Source organism: Ascidia mentula, chromosome 8 (assembly GCF_947561715.1).
Source record: "Ascidia mentula chromosome 8, kaAscMent1.1, whole genome shotgun sequence".
In the NCBI taxonomy this organism is placed as follows: Eukaryota; Metazoa; Chordata; class Ascidiacea; order Phlebobranchia; family Ascidiidae; genus Ascidia; species Ascidia mentula.
In genome coordinates this window covers 3,120,552-3,137,552 of record NC_138573.1, presented here as the reverse complement: position 1 = coordinate 3,137,552, position 17,001 = coordinate 3,120,552, and the positions used below count along the sequence as shown (strand labels likewise).

At 43.3% G+C, this 17,001-nt stretch overlaps 1 protein-coding gene across 2 annotated transcripts in view; it reads right to left on the bottom strand.

Annotated features, from left to right (window-relative positions):
* Positions 1-17,001, bottom strand: part of LOC145911630 (roundabout homolog 2-like) — a 53,503-nt gene that overhangs the window by 9,825 nt on the left and 26,677 nt on the right. For both annotated transcript variants that reach the window (XM_082999030.1, XM_082999032.1), the window contains exons 4-10: positions 7,821-7,975; positions 7,391-7,511; positions 5,237-5,375; positions 4,805-4,932; positions 2,258-2,377; positions 908-1,075; positions 319-521 (exon numbers count right to left, since the gene is read on the bottom strand). In XM_082999030.1, coding sequence (XP_082855156.1) covers positions 319-521; positions 908-1,075; positions 2,258-2,377; positions 4,805-4,932; positions 5,237-5,375; positions 7,391-7,511; positions 7,821-7,975 — 1,034 coding nt within the window. The remainder of the gene's footprint in view (positions 1-318; positions 522-907; positions 1,076-2,257; positions 2,378-4,804; positions 4,933-5,236; positions 5,376-7,390; positions 7,512-7,820; positions 7,976-17,001) is intronic.

The following is a 17,001-nucleotide window of genomic DNA, read 5'->3' as shown; positions in this document are numbered from 1 at the left end:
GGGATTATGCTTGTTGGCTTTTGCGGCTTGGATACGAAAACCTGGTGTTTCAGGTGGCCTGACGTCACAGACAGTTTAAGTTACATCACAGCGAGGAGTGCGAACTTGTTTTCGGAAGAAATTGCCTAACTGGGAGGTTATGTTTTCTAATAACCACGATTTCCAATCTTTGTTTCGTTTGTAGCGTATGTTCATGCGTCAACGCTACTTGAGTATCATACACGTGGTGACGTAGGCCATATTATAGACGGCATCTGCAATTTGGCATACAGAACCCTATCCTTTTTATGCTCTACATTTTATACAATGCGTTCTTACCACGGCACTTGTAACCCGGAGCTGTCCCGCAGTTGCCATCAGGTTTCCCGCATTTTCAATCAAAACACCGTCCTTGTACCACAAAATGTCGGGCCGTGGTGTGGCGTCGGACGTACAGGTGAAGGTCACCGTGCCCCCTACCCTGCACGTGGCGTTCTGGGGTCCACGGCGTATCACAGGTGGTGGTATAGTGGACATCCTTGCTGAAATGGTGAAATGATTTTGTCGTTAGGTTTGTTAATCGCGCCATTTTGGATTTAAAGGATATATGTTGTTCATCGTGCCATAAAATATAAGGACACAAACAAAATTATACTAAGATCGTATTGTTGGAAAAAGATTGTGATTGCAAAGGCTTGTTCTTTGTCTTAGGAAAGCTTGTAGGAATATATTCCTAAAAAGCTTTTATAATGACAGTTTTAGGTCAACAGTACGGTTTTAATGATAATTTTGTTTATGTTTGTGGTACCACGTCAAACCAAATGGCACAAAACAAACTGAACACACTCCAAATTTTTCCCACGCAAGATTAGAAACACCGTGTATTAACTGTGAATAGTTGAACAATCCAACAATTCGTTCGTCTTACGTTTAATCTTGAGTCGCACATCTGTATAGACAATCCCGACCGAGTTGATCGCCTTGCACCGGTAAATGCCATCGTCTCTGAAGTTCACGTTGTAGATGACGAGATCCCCGGTTGAGAACACGAGGATATTGTTCAAACTGCTCGTTTGTTCGGGAAATATCTCTCGACCTGTCGAATTTCATAATTGTTACGTACTTTTTCGGCATGTGATAAAGTTATGATAATTGATGCCTCGAAGTTGTGCGTAACAAACCGCCAAAAGTAGTGAAGGTTTTTGTGGTACAGTTAGTGAGAACTTACAACGCGAGCGTTTGGTATAAACAACAGAGAAATAAAAGTGCCAACAAAATTGTTTAAGAACAAAATTTTTGTATTCAAAAATATATATTTTAATTTCTGGAAAATCCCCTGCTCCAAATAAGGTTATTTTTGTCCCACCAGCCGGTAACAAACCCCAACATTTTTCGAATTTTTACAAACGAAACATGTTATTACGCCGTGCATTCCGCGCTTCGTTCTTACCCCAGCAAGCAAAACAAGGTTGTTGCAAAAATGGCAGTTGGGGAACAAACGTGGCAATTTGCGGTTGCCGTCCTTGGAAGCAAAATACCCGGTTTCACGCGGGATTAGCCAACCTAAGTCATCGCATTTACCTCCAACAACCCGCAATTCAGGCTCATCTACGATTTTCGCGGACAAAATCTCGTGGTTTTGTGAAACTGGTGGTTTTCAGCGCACAGCTTGCTTGGGCGTTTCGGATGATTTTTGCAGGTGGGCTACTTAAGCGAGAAGTAATTCAGCACACAATCACTTTGATACCAAACCGCACAAAAACACATTTGCATCAGTTTTGTGGCAAAATTCACCTATTTTGAGATACCCAAATCACGTTTGTCCAACATATTGTTTTTGCATTGCGGCAGTTTCAAGTTGCATAACACTGCAACTATCTCCAATCACGTGACAAGTTGTCTGCGTCAACAGCGGTGGGAAACAATTTCCCGTCCTTTGCCGCAGACTTGAGATTTGATAATGACGATAAATGCGAACCGCGATAAACACTTCGGTGATGGATCTGTCTCTGTTCAGATTACCGACCACTGATTACTTCGCATTCCACACTTTCAAACGTTTAAATCCAACGACAAAACGTTTGTCAAGATTAAAATCAAAAGCTTTATAGTTAATTTCTTTAATGCGCCGTGACAGTCTCTGGTCTATAACATATAGTACTTGCAGGTGCACTGCTTTATAATTAGATATTTTAGGCAATTTAGAGCCAATAATGTTTTTAGAGACCATAGATTTTCAATGCGTGGGGGTGTTTTGACTCAAACCATTTCAAACAACCTCTCAGATCGAGCCAGGCGATTGCAGGTTGGGGATTCCCCGTAGCTCTGCAGTTGAGCGTGGCTGTGCTCCCAATTTCCTCTTCGGCGTTTACGGAAACCTCGGTGAATTCCGGAATGCCTGCAACGAAACACAAACGTTTAAATGCGGCAGAAATACGGCCCGGGCTCCGTCGTGGCGCGTGGTTGTGCTTGCATGGGTTAACACATCCAGAAACAGGACTATCAAGTCGTGTCCGTTACAATGCCTGTGTCAATACCAAAGCACAGGTTGGCGTGTTTTCTCAAAAAACACACCAGCAACACTCTGGTTTCCTTCGGCATTTCCCGTTTTACGGCGGCCGAATTTTATTACACAAACTCGAAATTGACTGGTCGGACCCAAATGTCGAAAACATGTTGGGTCATAAGGTTGTAAAACTGTAGTTTTGGGGTGAATATTTATTTTGTGGCGTGACGTACTTTTAGGGATATCTGCGAGTGCGACATTTGAAGCTTGGTAAAACCTTTGCCTATTTTAAATAAGTTCTACCTTTGGAGGCAGTTTCCTTCAATCCTAAATTGTTTCGCTGCAAATTCAAGTGGCTTTTCCGGCGCAAAACCAGACAAACATCGGTATAAGAGATAAAGTCAACCACAAGCAAGTGGGTGGGTGGGTGGTTTTCTTCGGGCTGTGCATGTTGTGGCCACGGCAAAAAGTGTGAAACAGGAGGACACGCCTTTTTGACATGAAGCCACTTGAAAGACTGAGAAAACGTGACAAGCCACTTTAAAGTTTACATGAATGTTGCGAGCGTTTTGCAGTCTGCAGGTTTTTCATGGTTCACGCCCACTGCCCAATTTAAAGTCATTTATACGTTGCCATAATTCAGTTTTTTTACCCTATGCAATTCTTATGCACATCATGTACATTACATTTGTTTTGTCGTTCTGTGAAATAATTGGAAACTGGAAATTAAATGTTGCGGAAACCTGTGCTACTTGTTACTCAAAACATTTGCTTCCTATACGCACATCACTTGCATCCAAAGTGGTCTGATTATTTTATGCAATATTTGGAAACAGAGAAAAGTCACAGAAAGGCGTCCTTTCTTAACCAAACACGATCAACCGCAAACAGATCAGTGACGTTGCGACAGAACAAGTAAAAGCCTTTAGCCGGGAAAATCGGGAGAAAACCGCTCAAGTAATGACAAAGACCTCCTTCTCACGCCATTTCCAGTCTTACAATGTATTTGGCGCCGCGGCGTGTGGTAACGCTCAACGCCTACCCCTATACAGTAGCAGCTTGAAACGCCCCGAAGTCATTCCTTCGTCGGTCAAGTGGCTTAAGCGCAATATAAACACGGGCTAAGGACCTTTCGAAGCCCCTTGAGCCCGGAGATATTGAACGTGAATGTAATTTGTCGAACTGATAAAATTCCTACGGCTTGGACAAGAAATTGATCGCCAAATGCTCGTGTGTTTATTCAATTATTTGTAAGCTTGTCGGTGTTTATTTTTATGCATAGGTTCTTGCTATTTCTTTGGCCTTGTGTTTTTAATTTATTTTTACACCGCGCCGGCTGGGAATCCGGAAAATGTTGGTAATTTAATTTAAAAACGGGAACAATTAGCTATCGGCGAACATCTCAAAGCGAGAAACTCCGTGTTGTTTTTGTCTGTATTGCGGGTCAATCTGTTACCTTGTCAAGACCCGCGAATCGACGGAAACCCAACCTTAGTTCATCCTTTGCCCTTTGACTTCTAGTAGAAAACCCACGACTGACCAGACTGTCAACACATGGTCAGCAAAAACACCGACATCGGTTTGTATCGAACTATCGAGAAAAGGCAGATCGACGCTAATATATCGGCACGAATCCTCACCTCGTCTCTAAACCAACAAACGCTCAGCGGTTCAGGCCCTGCCATTTTTTAATTTAACTCCCGCGTTCGCTGGTCACAGGTTATCCATCACAAGCCACGCTGCCCGGCTGTCCAAACGGTCGCACGTGGGGGCAGAAAATATCGTTACAAGGACGATACCGGGGGACGAACAAGAGCGCTTCAATCGCTCTGTTTTCAGGCTAGGTAAGTGACGGCGTTTTATGGTCACAACGCAGAGGAATTTTTTGAAGCGCCTCGGCCTTATCTTAAACTGATAAAAGTCTTGTTTGCAAGAGAGGGCTCTGGAATGGTTTAAGTGCCGAAAATCGACAAACAGGGAACTGAATCCGGGTTTCTTGGTCGTTTAAAACGACAATGTTTGTTAATATATGTACCACGTGGAATACTTGGCGTTCCACGGGCGGCGATAAGACCTGAGTGTGAGTCGCTATTTTGATTTGCTAGTGTGAATTTCTTGGATATTTTGAACCTTGGAATGAGTGGGTTACGCAAGCATTAAAACTTGCTTTTCTTGTTTTTAAATAAATCAAAGCAAAATCAGAAACAAGCAGCTGACCCAATAACATTTTTCAAAAAAAGAATGTTGCTACCAATTTAACCCAGGAACAATTTCCAGGCCAAGCAAAACTCACAGCGAAATGTATTAAACTCCACCCACCTTGCACTGTAAGATATGCGTCGGTTGAGACGGTGCCCGCTCTGTTTGTGGCAGAACACGTGTACTTGCCCTGATCGCTGTAAAGAACATCTTCAATTTGCAAGTTCCCTCTGTTCGTCTGTTTCGACCTGTTGAAGATACGTAGGGATAAGTGTTTTGGACTGTCTGTGACGTTAAGGAGGCTGAGGGCCAAGCCAGAACGATATGGTGTCGTATTGAAACTGAATCAGATTAAACTCAGAAATATTTATTAAAGTTTTTAAGGAAAGAATCGAATAACAGCAGCCATGGGAGTTCTGTGTTGCAGCTTAATACATTATCTTATCTCATATATCCATTATTGTTTTACTGTGATTGTCCTTCCATTATGTCGACACAGTCGCTTCAACAACACTTTGTTTTTTGTGGACACCAGAAGTCAAATAAACAAACCTTTCAAAGGGGATTTCCCCCTGGCTGCGGGACCACGTGATCTTGGGTTTTGGATCTCCAGTAGCTCTGCACTCTAGTGTCACGCTGCGGCCGACTCTTGTGGTTTGGTCAACCGGTTCCACTTGGAAGTGGGGTGGATCTGTGAACAAATGTAGAACCGTCACAAAAATCCATTAACGCGTGTCCAGGTGATGCTTGTGTAGCAGATGAACATAGAGCACAGACACATCATTCGTAGTCTACAGAGTGGAAAGCTACCAGACGCGCTATGCATTGCCAAATGCGAGCTACGTCATCCTTGTGAAGTTATATTTGACGCAATTCACAACCAACGACGACTGGTCGTCAATTTGGGCACGCCGAAGAATTGCGTAACCCACTGCGCCCAGGGATCTTTAATAGATTTTCGTCGCACTGTCGTTAAATAATTCATAGCAAGAACCAAAGAAACAGTGCGTGCTGTCGATCGGATGGCAAAAGCAATTTGCCGGGAGCTAATGTGAAATGTGGTGCTGACAGGTTTCTGGTAACGCAAACTTTATTGAATTAAAATTAAAGACAAAATATGGCTCGAAAGGTCATGCAATAATAACAGTTCAAAACGATACAAAGGCTTGAAGAACAACACGGCTTTGCACGTTAGGGAATTAACCAACTAATAGTAGTTTTGGTCGCAGTTAAAAAAAATACGTTTTGTCAAGTTTGTCCAACCCGCCAAAATAAAGTTAAAAAAAAAAAAAAAAAGCCTTCCAATTTTTTTTTTTTTTTCAAGTAATTTTATTTTGGCGGGTTGGACAAACTTGACAAAACGTTGGTACAAAGCTAAGGAAAACAACTTTAAAACTTTTCTAGCACTGAAGTACAACAGTTTGTGTCTAGTGGTTGGTCTATTTAGGGGTTTACATGGATTTTAGAATAAATTACCTTTCGCACAAAAGATATTAGTTTAAAAAATAATTTACCCCATTTTCAGAAAGTCGGGTTTGAGCAAAGTGTTATTTCCGTTACATTTAAAGTCATTACACATGTGGTAGAAACACTTCCACATTACTCATATGATCATTTCCCCACTTTGTCTCAACCAACAACCCGAGAAATACTTCAGACACAACAGCGACACGATTTCTCTGCTCACGAACGAAAACATTTGGGATGATTTGTTTGAAGAAGTGTGTGTGGTCCTAACGCCCCCCCACAGTAATCGAATTATCAACAATAACAGACGGAGACGGTCGACAAGAGGGGAAAATTGGATAAAATTGCGATGACGAGTTTGGGGTGTGATGGGTCAGACGACGAGATTTATTTGTTCGTGTTTATTTCTGACACGAATATTCGCTTTAATGCGGTTACGATTTTACGGGATTTGGCTCAAAATTACCTGGAGGATGGAGGATTTTTATTCATTTTTTTTTTCAATGTTGCCCTAAAGTGCTTGACCTTTCCAATAAAACCTCACTTTTACCAAATTCGCTCCTTCCGTTTTTCAAATTGCGTGCAGACCCAATGTTTCAGAATCAAAAGTGAATGGTTATAAAAAAATTATAAGGTCACTTGACTCGTTGCAAGAACACAAACCGTTGTTTTGGAAGCCTATCCCATATTTAGTTTCTGGAAATGTCTACGTTTAGCGTTCATTTCGTACAAGTCATACAGACGTTTACGTCCCTATCTACCAAGTCGCCCAATTGTTGCGCAACTTGATAGTCTCTGTTTCATGTTCGAGCATCACAAAGTTGACGTCATCCGGGCAACGCTAGACAGGGGGGGGGGGGGCGGGGGGGGATGTTTGTGTTTGGTCGTCACAGTCACAGCTCAGCGGGTATGACACAATTGGCGAAGGCGGAACCTAAACTATGGATAACATATCACACATTGCTTTGGGTTAAGGTGATTTAGGGATATTCCTGTGCGTCGACAGTTTTAGGTGCAAACACCGATATATTCCATATGTGCAGTTTTGCGAACATTTTACCGTTATACACGAGTATTGTTTTCATACATGGCTAAACTTTGCTAGGATAATTACTGAGTGCCGAAGTCAATTTAAAGCGCACATCGCCATAGGATATATGACACAATGTTAGATAGACATTCGTTTCTCAAACAAACTGGCCAGAAATAAAAGAAATGGTTGAATTTTCTTTTTCTCACCATAAATGTTCAGTGTGGCCGGTTCACTTTCCACGAACCCAGCAGGATTGGATGCAACGCACGTGTAGGTTCCCGCATCCCCTTTCACAGCTCGTGTAATCACCAAGTTGTGGTTCAACAACTGTTGAGTTGACACAAACAATTATGGCAACGGATCCATGCCATGCCAAACAAATAGGTAGGAAATATATATGGTGGTAATCAGTAAAAAGTATTACAAATTACGGACAAAATCACAAAACATTTGTGAATACCTGGGCATATTGTAATGATAAAATACGCAAGTTATTATTATTTTGATCACACCGGGATTTGAAACCAGAATATCCGGGGCGGTTTTCTTCTTACTTGTGAATGCAAGGTGCAGACAAAAACATGCATGTCTGGTAGTGAAATAAACCAGTTGTATAACAAAATGACGTCACCATACCTGTACCCTTCTGTTGAGAGTCACGACGTGATTGTCCTTTTTCCACATCACACTAGGGTCCGGGAACCCTTTGGGTGGCTGACACTGCAGAGCAACTTGGTCGTTCACGTTTGCTGCCTCGTTGATCGGCGATACCCGGAAGTTGTTTCTGATATCTGAATAAGAAAAAATGACTCGATAACGCAAAATTAGCCATAGGGAGTTGACTGCTAAATAAAATAACAAGGTTCAAACTTGTGTAATGTTTTTTTTAAAGACAAACACGTATCTTGTGAAGCCATGTTTAACCCGTGTCTGAGCTATTTTTGTTAGTTGGAAATTTGTTGAGAATTTTTAAAGCCCAAGGGTATTCCTGCACATATGACGCTTTCAGTATTGTTATCATTTGAACATCGGCATCATCATGGTGAAGAATGACTTCTTTTGTTCGAGAACAAGAAAAACCATGCCAGAAAGTTATCGTGGCACCAATAGATAGCAAACCCCCAATGAACAATTTTGTTCAACGGTGTCTATCACATTTTAAAGCAAGGACGGGACCCCAATACACTACAAGATGAGACAATAGTAATACATTGGGGAGAGGAGGTGAAGATAGGGAACAATGTACACGTATGGGAAGATATTGGGCCAGATTGGCAGCATGCATAATGTATATTGCTCACGTACAAATGCCATCGATCAACTTGTATGAGAAGGTTTTCTACGTCCAAGTCACGCACAAGGAATGAAAGGGTTTAATTCCACGCACACAAGCGTCGGCAATACACACCACTGTCGCGCTCCTGCTGTCACACGTTCCAGCTGATCAAACCCTATCTCCGGTACTACACATGGTGATGTCCTTTGCCACCTTCGGGAAAGGGACACGTATATATAGGAACTGCATTGACGGTAGGTCTTTCTGCACTGAAATACTCGTGTTTGCTGCGAGATTTCAATCTCCAAAACCTTTTTAAATTATTCATTGGACCTCCAGTAACTTGTGCTGTATTTTCACTTCTTAAAGTATCGCAAAAAAAACGCCTTCTTTTGATCACAAAACCACCTTGTCGTGAAAAATAAATAAATAAAAACTATCATTAAAACGCAACACAATTGCCATTTGTACTCCTGTTGCGCATAATTAACATAGGTGTGTATTTACGTTAGGACATGTGTCAGGTGCAACGTATAGAGAAAGACCATACAGACGTCTTTTATTATACATCCCCGTTCAAAAGTGGAACGATTTATAACGGTAAAGCCGGGGCTCGCCCATTAGGCAAAACGGGATTTACTGGAGAGCAAAACACACACGTAATCTCTGACTCTGCACTTTTGGAATGCAGAAATGAAATTTTCAAGTCGCACGGAATGCCGAAGAGCAAAATCAAACACACTTTCTTGCCCAAGTTAAAAGTCTACAGCGTCCGACATTTCGGCGCTTAAAAGCCGTTATTTGTGGTTTGACGCGGGGGCCATTACTTTAATGTGCGTTTGTCTGTACATCGTAAAATCTTTGTCGGCCTGTTTGCTATGACAGCGCTTAATACGTCACTTTCTCGATGTAATGATATGTTGGGAGGTAGTAATGGGCGCGGTTTAGGCAGATTTAGGTGCAAGGAACGTATCCTTATACGGTCGGTTTAACCAAACAAGAGAATATAAAGTTAACTATATTTGTCGGTAGTGAGGGTAAACATATTGTCTGTTATATACAATAGGCTTATAATGTCCAATGGTGATCTTGAATAATGATGGACAATGCATATAACTCCAAGGGCATACACTCCTTGTACAATTATACAAGTCCGCTTAATTCGCTACTGAGCTTAAGAACGTTGTTTAAACTTGTAATTACTCGAAATTATCGCCCAATTTGGACCACATATAGCAACAATGACATTTCTTACCAAGAACCGGGCGCCTAAACACCAACGACACTTGGCTGCACAGAGGAGAAATGCTGACTCGGACGCACATAATGTGTCACTGTTGGTCTTACCGCGGCAGCTTAAGGATCAACTGGGCTAGAGACGCTTCTGCCACTTTTCGCAACATAAATGTTTACGCGAAATAGATTTTGTGCAAACCGAAGGGCCGTGACCTCGGAAGCAGTCAACAATAGCGGCTTGAATATTTCAAAGGCATAAAAGCACGGATGAAGACATTTTTTGGATTCTTCAATATCCCTATCTGCCATTTTTTGTATTTTCTTCAACAATGAACGACTTTTTTAACAAATGCTTGTGATCTTCTAGTTAACAAATATTCATAACTTGAGTTTCTGGGTATGTGTGATTTCATTAACCAAACGCAATGCAACCCAGCCACATGCTGGACAAATATTTCACGAGCGACATCACCCACTGGGACAATTGGAACCAAATGACTCAATTAAGACACGAGAGCGATTGAGAGAGTCCTTGGTCCCAGGAGATTCAATCCACTGCAGGATGCCAGTTTAAAGTTAAACAAAGTTTTTGGGATTATAAGCAGACCGCTCCAAGCAACCTATTCGTCACTATTGAAAATGTCTGCGGCGGGAGGCCTCGTGTCCATTGTTTGTTGCTGAGATTTACTGTTGGGGTTTCGTGAGATAAATAACCGCCGCATGGTTTCGGGCCCTTAGAGTGTCTGTGATGAAAAATGCTTTTACATCTTTAAAATTATTTTCGTATTTGTCGAAACACACACGGCAACATGGGATTGTACTGTTTCTTTCAGATTCGAGAAACAAAAAATTCCATTTGACTTAAGCCGCTTCCTTGAAAGTTTAACGGGAATTCGAACAACTGGGAAGAAGTATTGACATATTCTGCACTTTTAGGAGCGATGTAGCAAACGGACTAAATATACCGACGCAGAATGCGAGTTTAACACATGTGCAACCATATACCCTCTAAAATATTCCATTCAGAAGACATCCCATGTATTATTTCGACACAAAATGTCCACGTTCGATACAAGGTGATACGATAACAGTGAACTGGGGTAAGTCGATCCCCCGTTCACTCACTTACCACCGCGATAATCCATTTACCAAACGATGTTCTACGCGTCAGTTATCGACAGGTGACGAACAGCGCCCACGGAAATCCGAGCTTACCAGTAATGGATTAGCAGCGGCGATTAGGGCGTTTAAAACGCACATTATCGTCTTCCCATGTATCGGCTCGCACTTTTGGCACCACGAGAAGTTGCCAGGCAACAGTATTGCGTCACCGTTTCTTCCAGATGGTTGGCGCGGCCCCAGATCGAGATTTTATCGCGTCCTATCAAAGCGTGGCCTTTTGCGGATATTATGTTCTCGTGTTCGGGTTGGTCGGGGAGGTTAAAGAAAAGGTGGTGACATTTTTCGCAAGAAGGAGTTCTGTTCGATTGGAGATGGCCATCAGAATTTGTGGCCAAAACCAAACAACAAAAATGTGGTTATTGAATGAATATATATTAACTAAAGGCCGAACCAAGCATGCGTCTGTGCGGACAACCACTAATTTACAGGGAAATAGGGAAATTATATTGACTAGGAAAGCTTTGGATGTCAAAAATGGTACACATTTCGTGCTGAAGCCACAGCTGCCTAAAAAAGCAACAAATACAATAAACACGCCACGTGACCGGAGAAACGTCAATAGAAGCATGCGGGTGACGTCCAAGCTTTACAAGAAAACACAAAAAACATCCGTTGAACAAAAAACGAGTCACTTTCAACTCGCGATGACTCGACCAGCGTTAACGCGCGTGTTGCGTGTGACCGTCGCGGAAGTCCACACGTAGACAAACAACGAACAAAATTTTCTTATCGCGCTTCTTAAACGCACCCGTCGTGGAATTTAAAGTGGCCGCGGACGACAGCGGACAAAGCTATCTCGACCGGCCATCGGGCGGCGCACACCATCGCTCAACATGCGAACAGGTTTGACAAATAGCGCGCTTTTTACATATGTTATCGAAAAACACGCGCCCTTTTCCGATTCTGTGTAGAAACGATGACCTGCGAGGATATAAAGAACGTTTGCCGGCGGACAGACGGCATTTGGCGACGCTCTGGGGTTTTGTTTCCGTGCCCGATCGTTATTAATTTCACAATTCAGCCCCTTGTGTTTCGGAGTTGGTGGTTGCCTTCCAGCGTGTAACTCACACCCGTTAATGCGGTGCAACGTTTCCATATTTCCTCTCTGGGGCCTTTGTTTATTATATTACACCAATACTCTTTTCTATAGCGACAATTTTCACGCTATTTGTAGGCAAACAGCTACGGATTTTGTCAAAATCTGCAGCAGGTTTCCACATTAAAGTGTGCCTTTCCGCAATATGCACCAATCCTCCATACGTGATTCACAAATTTGGTGGAATGTATTTTAATGTTACCATGGAGTCGCAAGGTGTTTTTGTAACAACGTGTTGAATGTTGCAATCTGTTCAGACAGCTGCTGAGTCACAGGGTGAAAACGAGTGCTTGTAAAAACATGCTTTGTAACGCCTCCCACGCGAACTGCCAAGTCACCCACTTTAGTCGTTACATTTTATTCTTTACGGGGCGTTTAATCTGCGGTAAAATATTTCGTACAACCACGGCCACAATTGTGCCATTTCTGTACGATCGACTGGTTGTCATGACAATGGTTTAAACTCGGGGGTTCGAACTTCACAATCAAAACACGTGCAAAAACATGGTCAATAGATTCTGGGTGTGCTATATGGGTTTGTCATTATACCCCTGACTACCACCAACATTTCACGTTTTATATTCTGTTAAACAAATGTTTGATGTTCAGATAAATAGTGGCTCCTTCCACCTGGATGCGAGTTATGGACTGTTTGATTCGGGACGACCTGGATGCGCCACTTTGGCCCACCGGCGCCCCAGGCAAAGGTCGGACGCCGCTAATGTCCCACATTTCGTCGCCGGCAAAACGCCCCGGGATTACTGGAGCCGGGTTATAATCCGGGGAGGGGCCCTCGACGGCGACTGCCAATCGCAATTGTGACGTCACAAGTGGTTGCGAGTGTCGCATCTTTATTTGCACAGTTCACCTTTCCGGTCCGCGCGCAACGTCACGTGGCCGCGACGGTCGTTCTTTTGTGCCTTGAGAGTCGGAGAAAGTCCCCGCAGTTTTATAGCGAGACTAAATCTTTTGAAATATCCGTACATTATGACAAATCCCGCAACAAAAGAATCCATTTCACGCAGCAAGCCATTCACAATAGACATTTTTGCGGGGGACGAATGTCAAGTGGTAATACCCATCCCCTTAACAGTGGCCAGGCGATTGGAGATATCATGACGTCAACACGATTTACCGACAGTCACGTGATCCCACTTCACGCTTGATTGACGGCAGAGGGCGACAGATTTAAAACGAGGTTAATTGTTGTCCCAAAGGTCTACCGCTTTAGCGTGAAACAGTCACCTCCCCCGAGAGTGGCCAGGCCTATTATTCACCTAATTGTTTCCGCTGTATAAGGCTATCGTGCGTCGGTGCCCAAGTGGTGTCGATTTGTAATTACTGACAATTGGAAGTTCGGCGATTTGCTGACGATAGCTTAGTGGGTAAGGATTACAAAGGCCAATTAAACAAGCGAAACGACATTTGTAAACCACAAATGGTTTGCAAGATGATCTGTTATGTTGAAACCAGATCGCACGTCAAACATCAAAATAAATGTCAGGAATTATTAAACAATACCAAAATCTTATACAAGTTTCCGAAGACTGGAAATGTCCTTCCACATGCAAAAGCAACAAAACATTAGTAGAGCATGAGCAATTCAGTAGTCAATCACTTATTCCTCTCATTGAAAGGTCATTGTAAACGCAAAGTTAAAAGTTGCGATTCTGTCAAATCGTCCCTCAATTCAACGGCCTGGTTTTGGCATCAAATTATCAGCGTTGTAAAAGGCTGGGATGATGCAAAAACCTATCGGAAAATGTGAAAACAAACGAAGAACAAAGTCCGTTGGAGGGAGTTGATCAATCAGCGTCTCCCAAAAACCAGGCTTATCAGCGAGTTTTCAACACTTGGGAGACCGCAGACGCCCAACTCATCGTAATTAAACCCGTAATTTTGCCGAGAGGAGTCGACGCAGCAAGAAAAAACACGCTAGGAACGCGTTTGACATCAGCTGTCTGCTAACAGGGGGTTAATGGTGTGTTTGCTCATTGCGCAGGCCAGGTTCGACCTGGAATCAAGGCGAATGACACCATTGTATTAGTTATTTGATGCCGAAGAGCGCGGATAACGTAGGCGTTATACCGTTGTCGTCTGGCGCGTTTTTTCAGCTACGGTTTCAATGCGGAAACAAAATTAGCGATGCTCTTAAGGGTAAAACACGGTTTGGATCATTTACCTTCACCTTATAACCATATTATTTTCCGTTTTTTAACATACCGCACTTATACAAATGTCAGTCCACGCCCAAGTTAAGCCTTTTGTTATGAAAGTTGTCCACGCGAGGGGTCAGGCCGCATTACCCGGGTAATGGGATTAACATCAAACTGCGTTCTGAGTCCCTCATTTTCACACCTCGTCCATCAACCGGTCGCCATCCAAGCAAGCGACGTCCGCACCACGTGGTTGAACGCAACCACGGGGTTCTGATGGGTTTCTTGCAACTGTTGAGATAAGATGAGAATCTGCTGTTTGTGAAACTAGTTGGGTGATTTTGGTTCGCTAATTATACCACGATGGCGGAGCTTGGCTAATTTTGGGGGCACGTAAGACGCAGTGATCCCTGAAGCGTTAGTAAAGAACAAAAAAACTATACTTAAAAAATATACTTGACAAAAATATTGATAAAAAGAAGATGTGGTGGTTGTGAGTGCAATGTTGATAAACAATTATATGTAAAATGCACAGGTTTCACATCTGAGAGTCCACAAACAAAGTAAGACTACAAAACAAGATTTAATTTACAGTATTATTTCTTTTTCTTCTATCGATACTTTTTTGTCTGTCTTGAAGCGTGGATCGGCATTGAACAAGAGGATCTCTTATTGACAACCTGTCGCTGTTGTCCGCTAATGGAACACAGAGTTGCAGGACCACCGACAGGCGCAATGACATAATCGAAAAACAAAACAACATATTTGAAAAGCCCACTAAACAATTCCCCTTCAAAATGCATTAAGGCCCCACTGGCAAGGTGTCTAAGGATGGTCAGACGTGTTAAGAACAAAAATCGCAATCTCTTTTTTCAACACGAATGAGTGAAACGAGCAAGGGTAGGGATTCGATTATTTTCCCTTCCTGTGTCGAAAGTCGCGTCATTGCGGGGGTCATATATGCTCTCTGACAAGAAACAAAACGAATCCGGCAAACGAGCGTGGGTCAAACTCTTCGCATTCTCGGGATCCATAAAATCGTAGCTGGGAGGTTTCGGGCACGGAGCAAGGCTTACACTAAAAACGCACCACTTTGTAATGGTAATAAATCATACTTGCCATCACTCGCCGATGCGCGGTTCGAGTAAGTCAGGGCGCCACGCCGCGATCGAGTCTCTGATATTAAAGCGTGCGCAGTGCAAGAAGGGTTGTAAATCCAGTCGGAATGCGCCAGGCAGCGCCAAGTTGGTCCCAGGCGTTTAGACGTGTTGTTACAAACGCCAAGCGCGACTTTATTGAGCTTCAAACGGCCAGAAAGCGCCCCTGAAATTACACCTTGAGCCCCTACCGCGTGCGCGCAAATTAAATTCCTTGATCGAGCCGACTCGCTCCGGTTTATTGCTGTTTCGTTCGGGCTTCGACGCCTTTTCCTCGCGAATTTGAGGCTGGGCTGGTGACGGGTTTTTGTGAATAGCGCGGAAGGCGAAAGGTCAATTGTCGCAAAAATAAACAAGTGCGTCGTAACGGACGTGAACTGGGATTCCGATCTTTCATGTGGGCGGTTACAGAGGTGCCGGGTCACAATTATTTTTGTCATGTAACTTTGCTTATAGTTCTCAAGGGATATTACTATACATAGTAATGGTAATATTTGTGCAAAACCCGAATCAAAACCAATTTTCTCAGCTGCCGCCGAGTGTACGCACCATAAATTCCTGACGTCATGCATAACATCATCGATAGTTTGAAACATGAGCCAGAAATAAACGATTAGAAACACGGAGATAGAAAAACCACAAGTGAAAAGTCATGTCAGATAATACAAAACCGTTGGTCTGTCAAAAACCAACCGACTTTTTCCTGTTAAATTTTGAATATCTTTATGAGATGAAAGCAAAAGAACCAGCGACCCTCATGAGGCAGCTTTGTGGATCGATGGTTGGCTGTGCGAGCCAAACATCTACTAATTGCAATATTGTGTAATCCGCGACCACTCAATACCTCCCGTCATAGAGAGCACGTGTTACGGGAGAGGCTCCATGCATGAAACCGACCGCCCGAGCATGAAAATGCGATCGAAGGAGGCCCTTTGTTTCGTAATAAGCGTCTGGTCGATTTTGCTGAGCCGATGACGTATCATATATGTTCTGTTCTCTATACTAGGGTCTGGTCGACAGAGGAAGTTAAATTGTTCCGTCTATCAAAGGTACTGTTGTGTGGCAAAAAACTGCATTTGAAACAAAGTTACACTACTTCGACACACTTCAAACTCGTCACGTGTTCCGCAATTGCACGTGACCGACGTTGCGCATCACTGCGTTTTGTTTCACCTCGTGTCGCTTCGGATGACTTCAGACATCAAGTCGCATCTCGCGCCCTGTCGCCAGCTTTTCGACCCCCTCTCCCGCGGAAGCTGTCAATCAACTTAAGGAGCGCTCGGTTGGTTATTTTCGGCGGGATGCAAAGTTTTTAAAACTCGCCCTTAACGCGTGTGCGAAAACCAGGGGTCACTCAAGGATCAAATCAAAGCCAAAACAGTGAGGACTCTCTTCCAACTGAGAGATACTTCTACAGACGCGAATCGATCTCTTGTTTGCTTTTTGGAACGTTACCGTTTCCTGTTTTGGGCGCCTTTGATGGCCCGAGATGTTCTACAGGGAATGCTGTTGGGCGTGGGGGCGTTTTGACGTCACAAAGGGGCAAAGGGGAACTCCGGAAATGGATGGAAGTTTTTGATCAGCGCGTGTGTGCCGATAAGGGGCGGCAATTATAGTGAGTTCCAACGCTCAGACGGGAAATGCAATTGAATGATCATGTCAATCGCTAAATGATCGCCTCATGGGGCATTCTTTGCCCTTCAGTTGATACTTA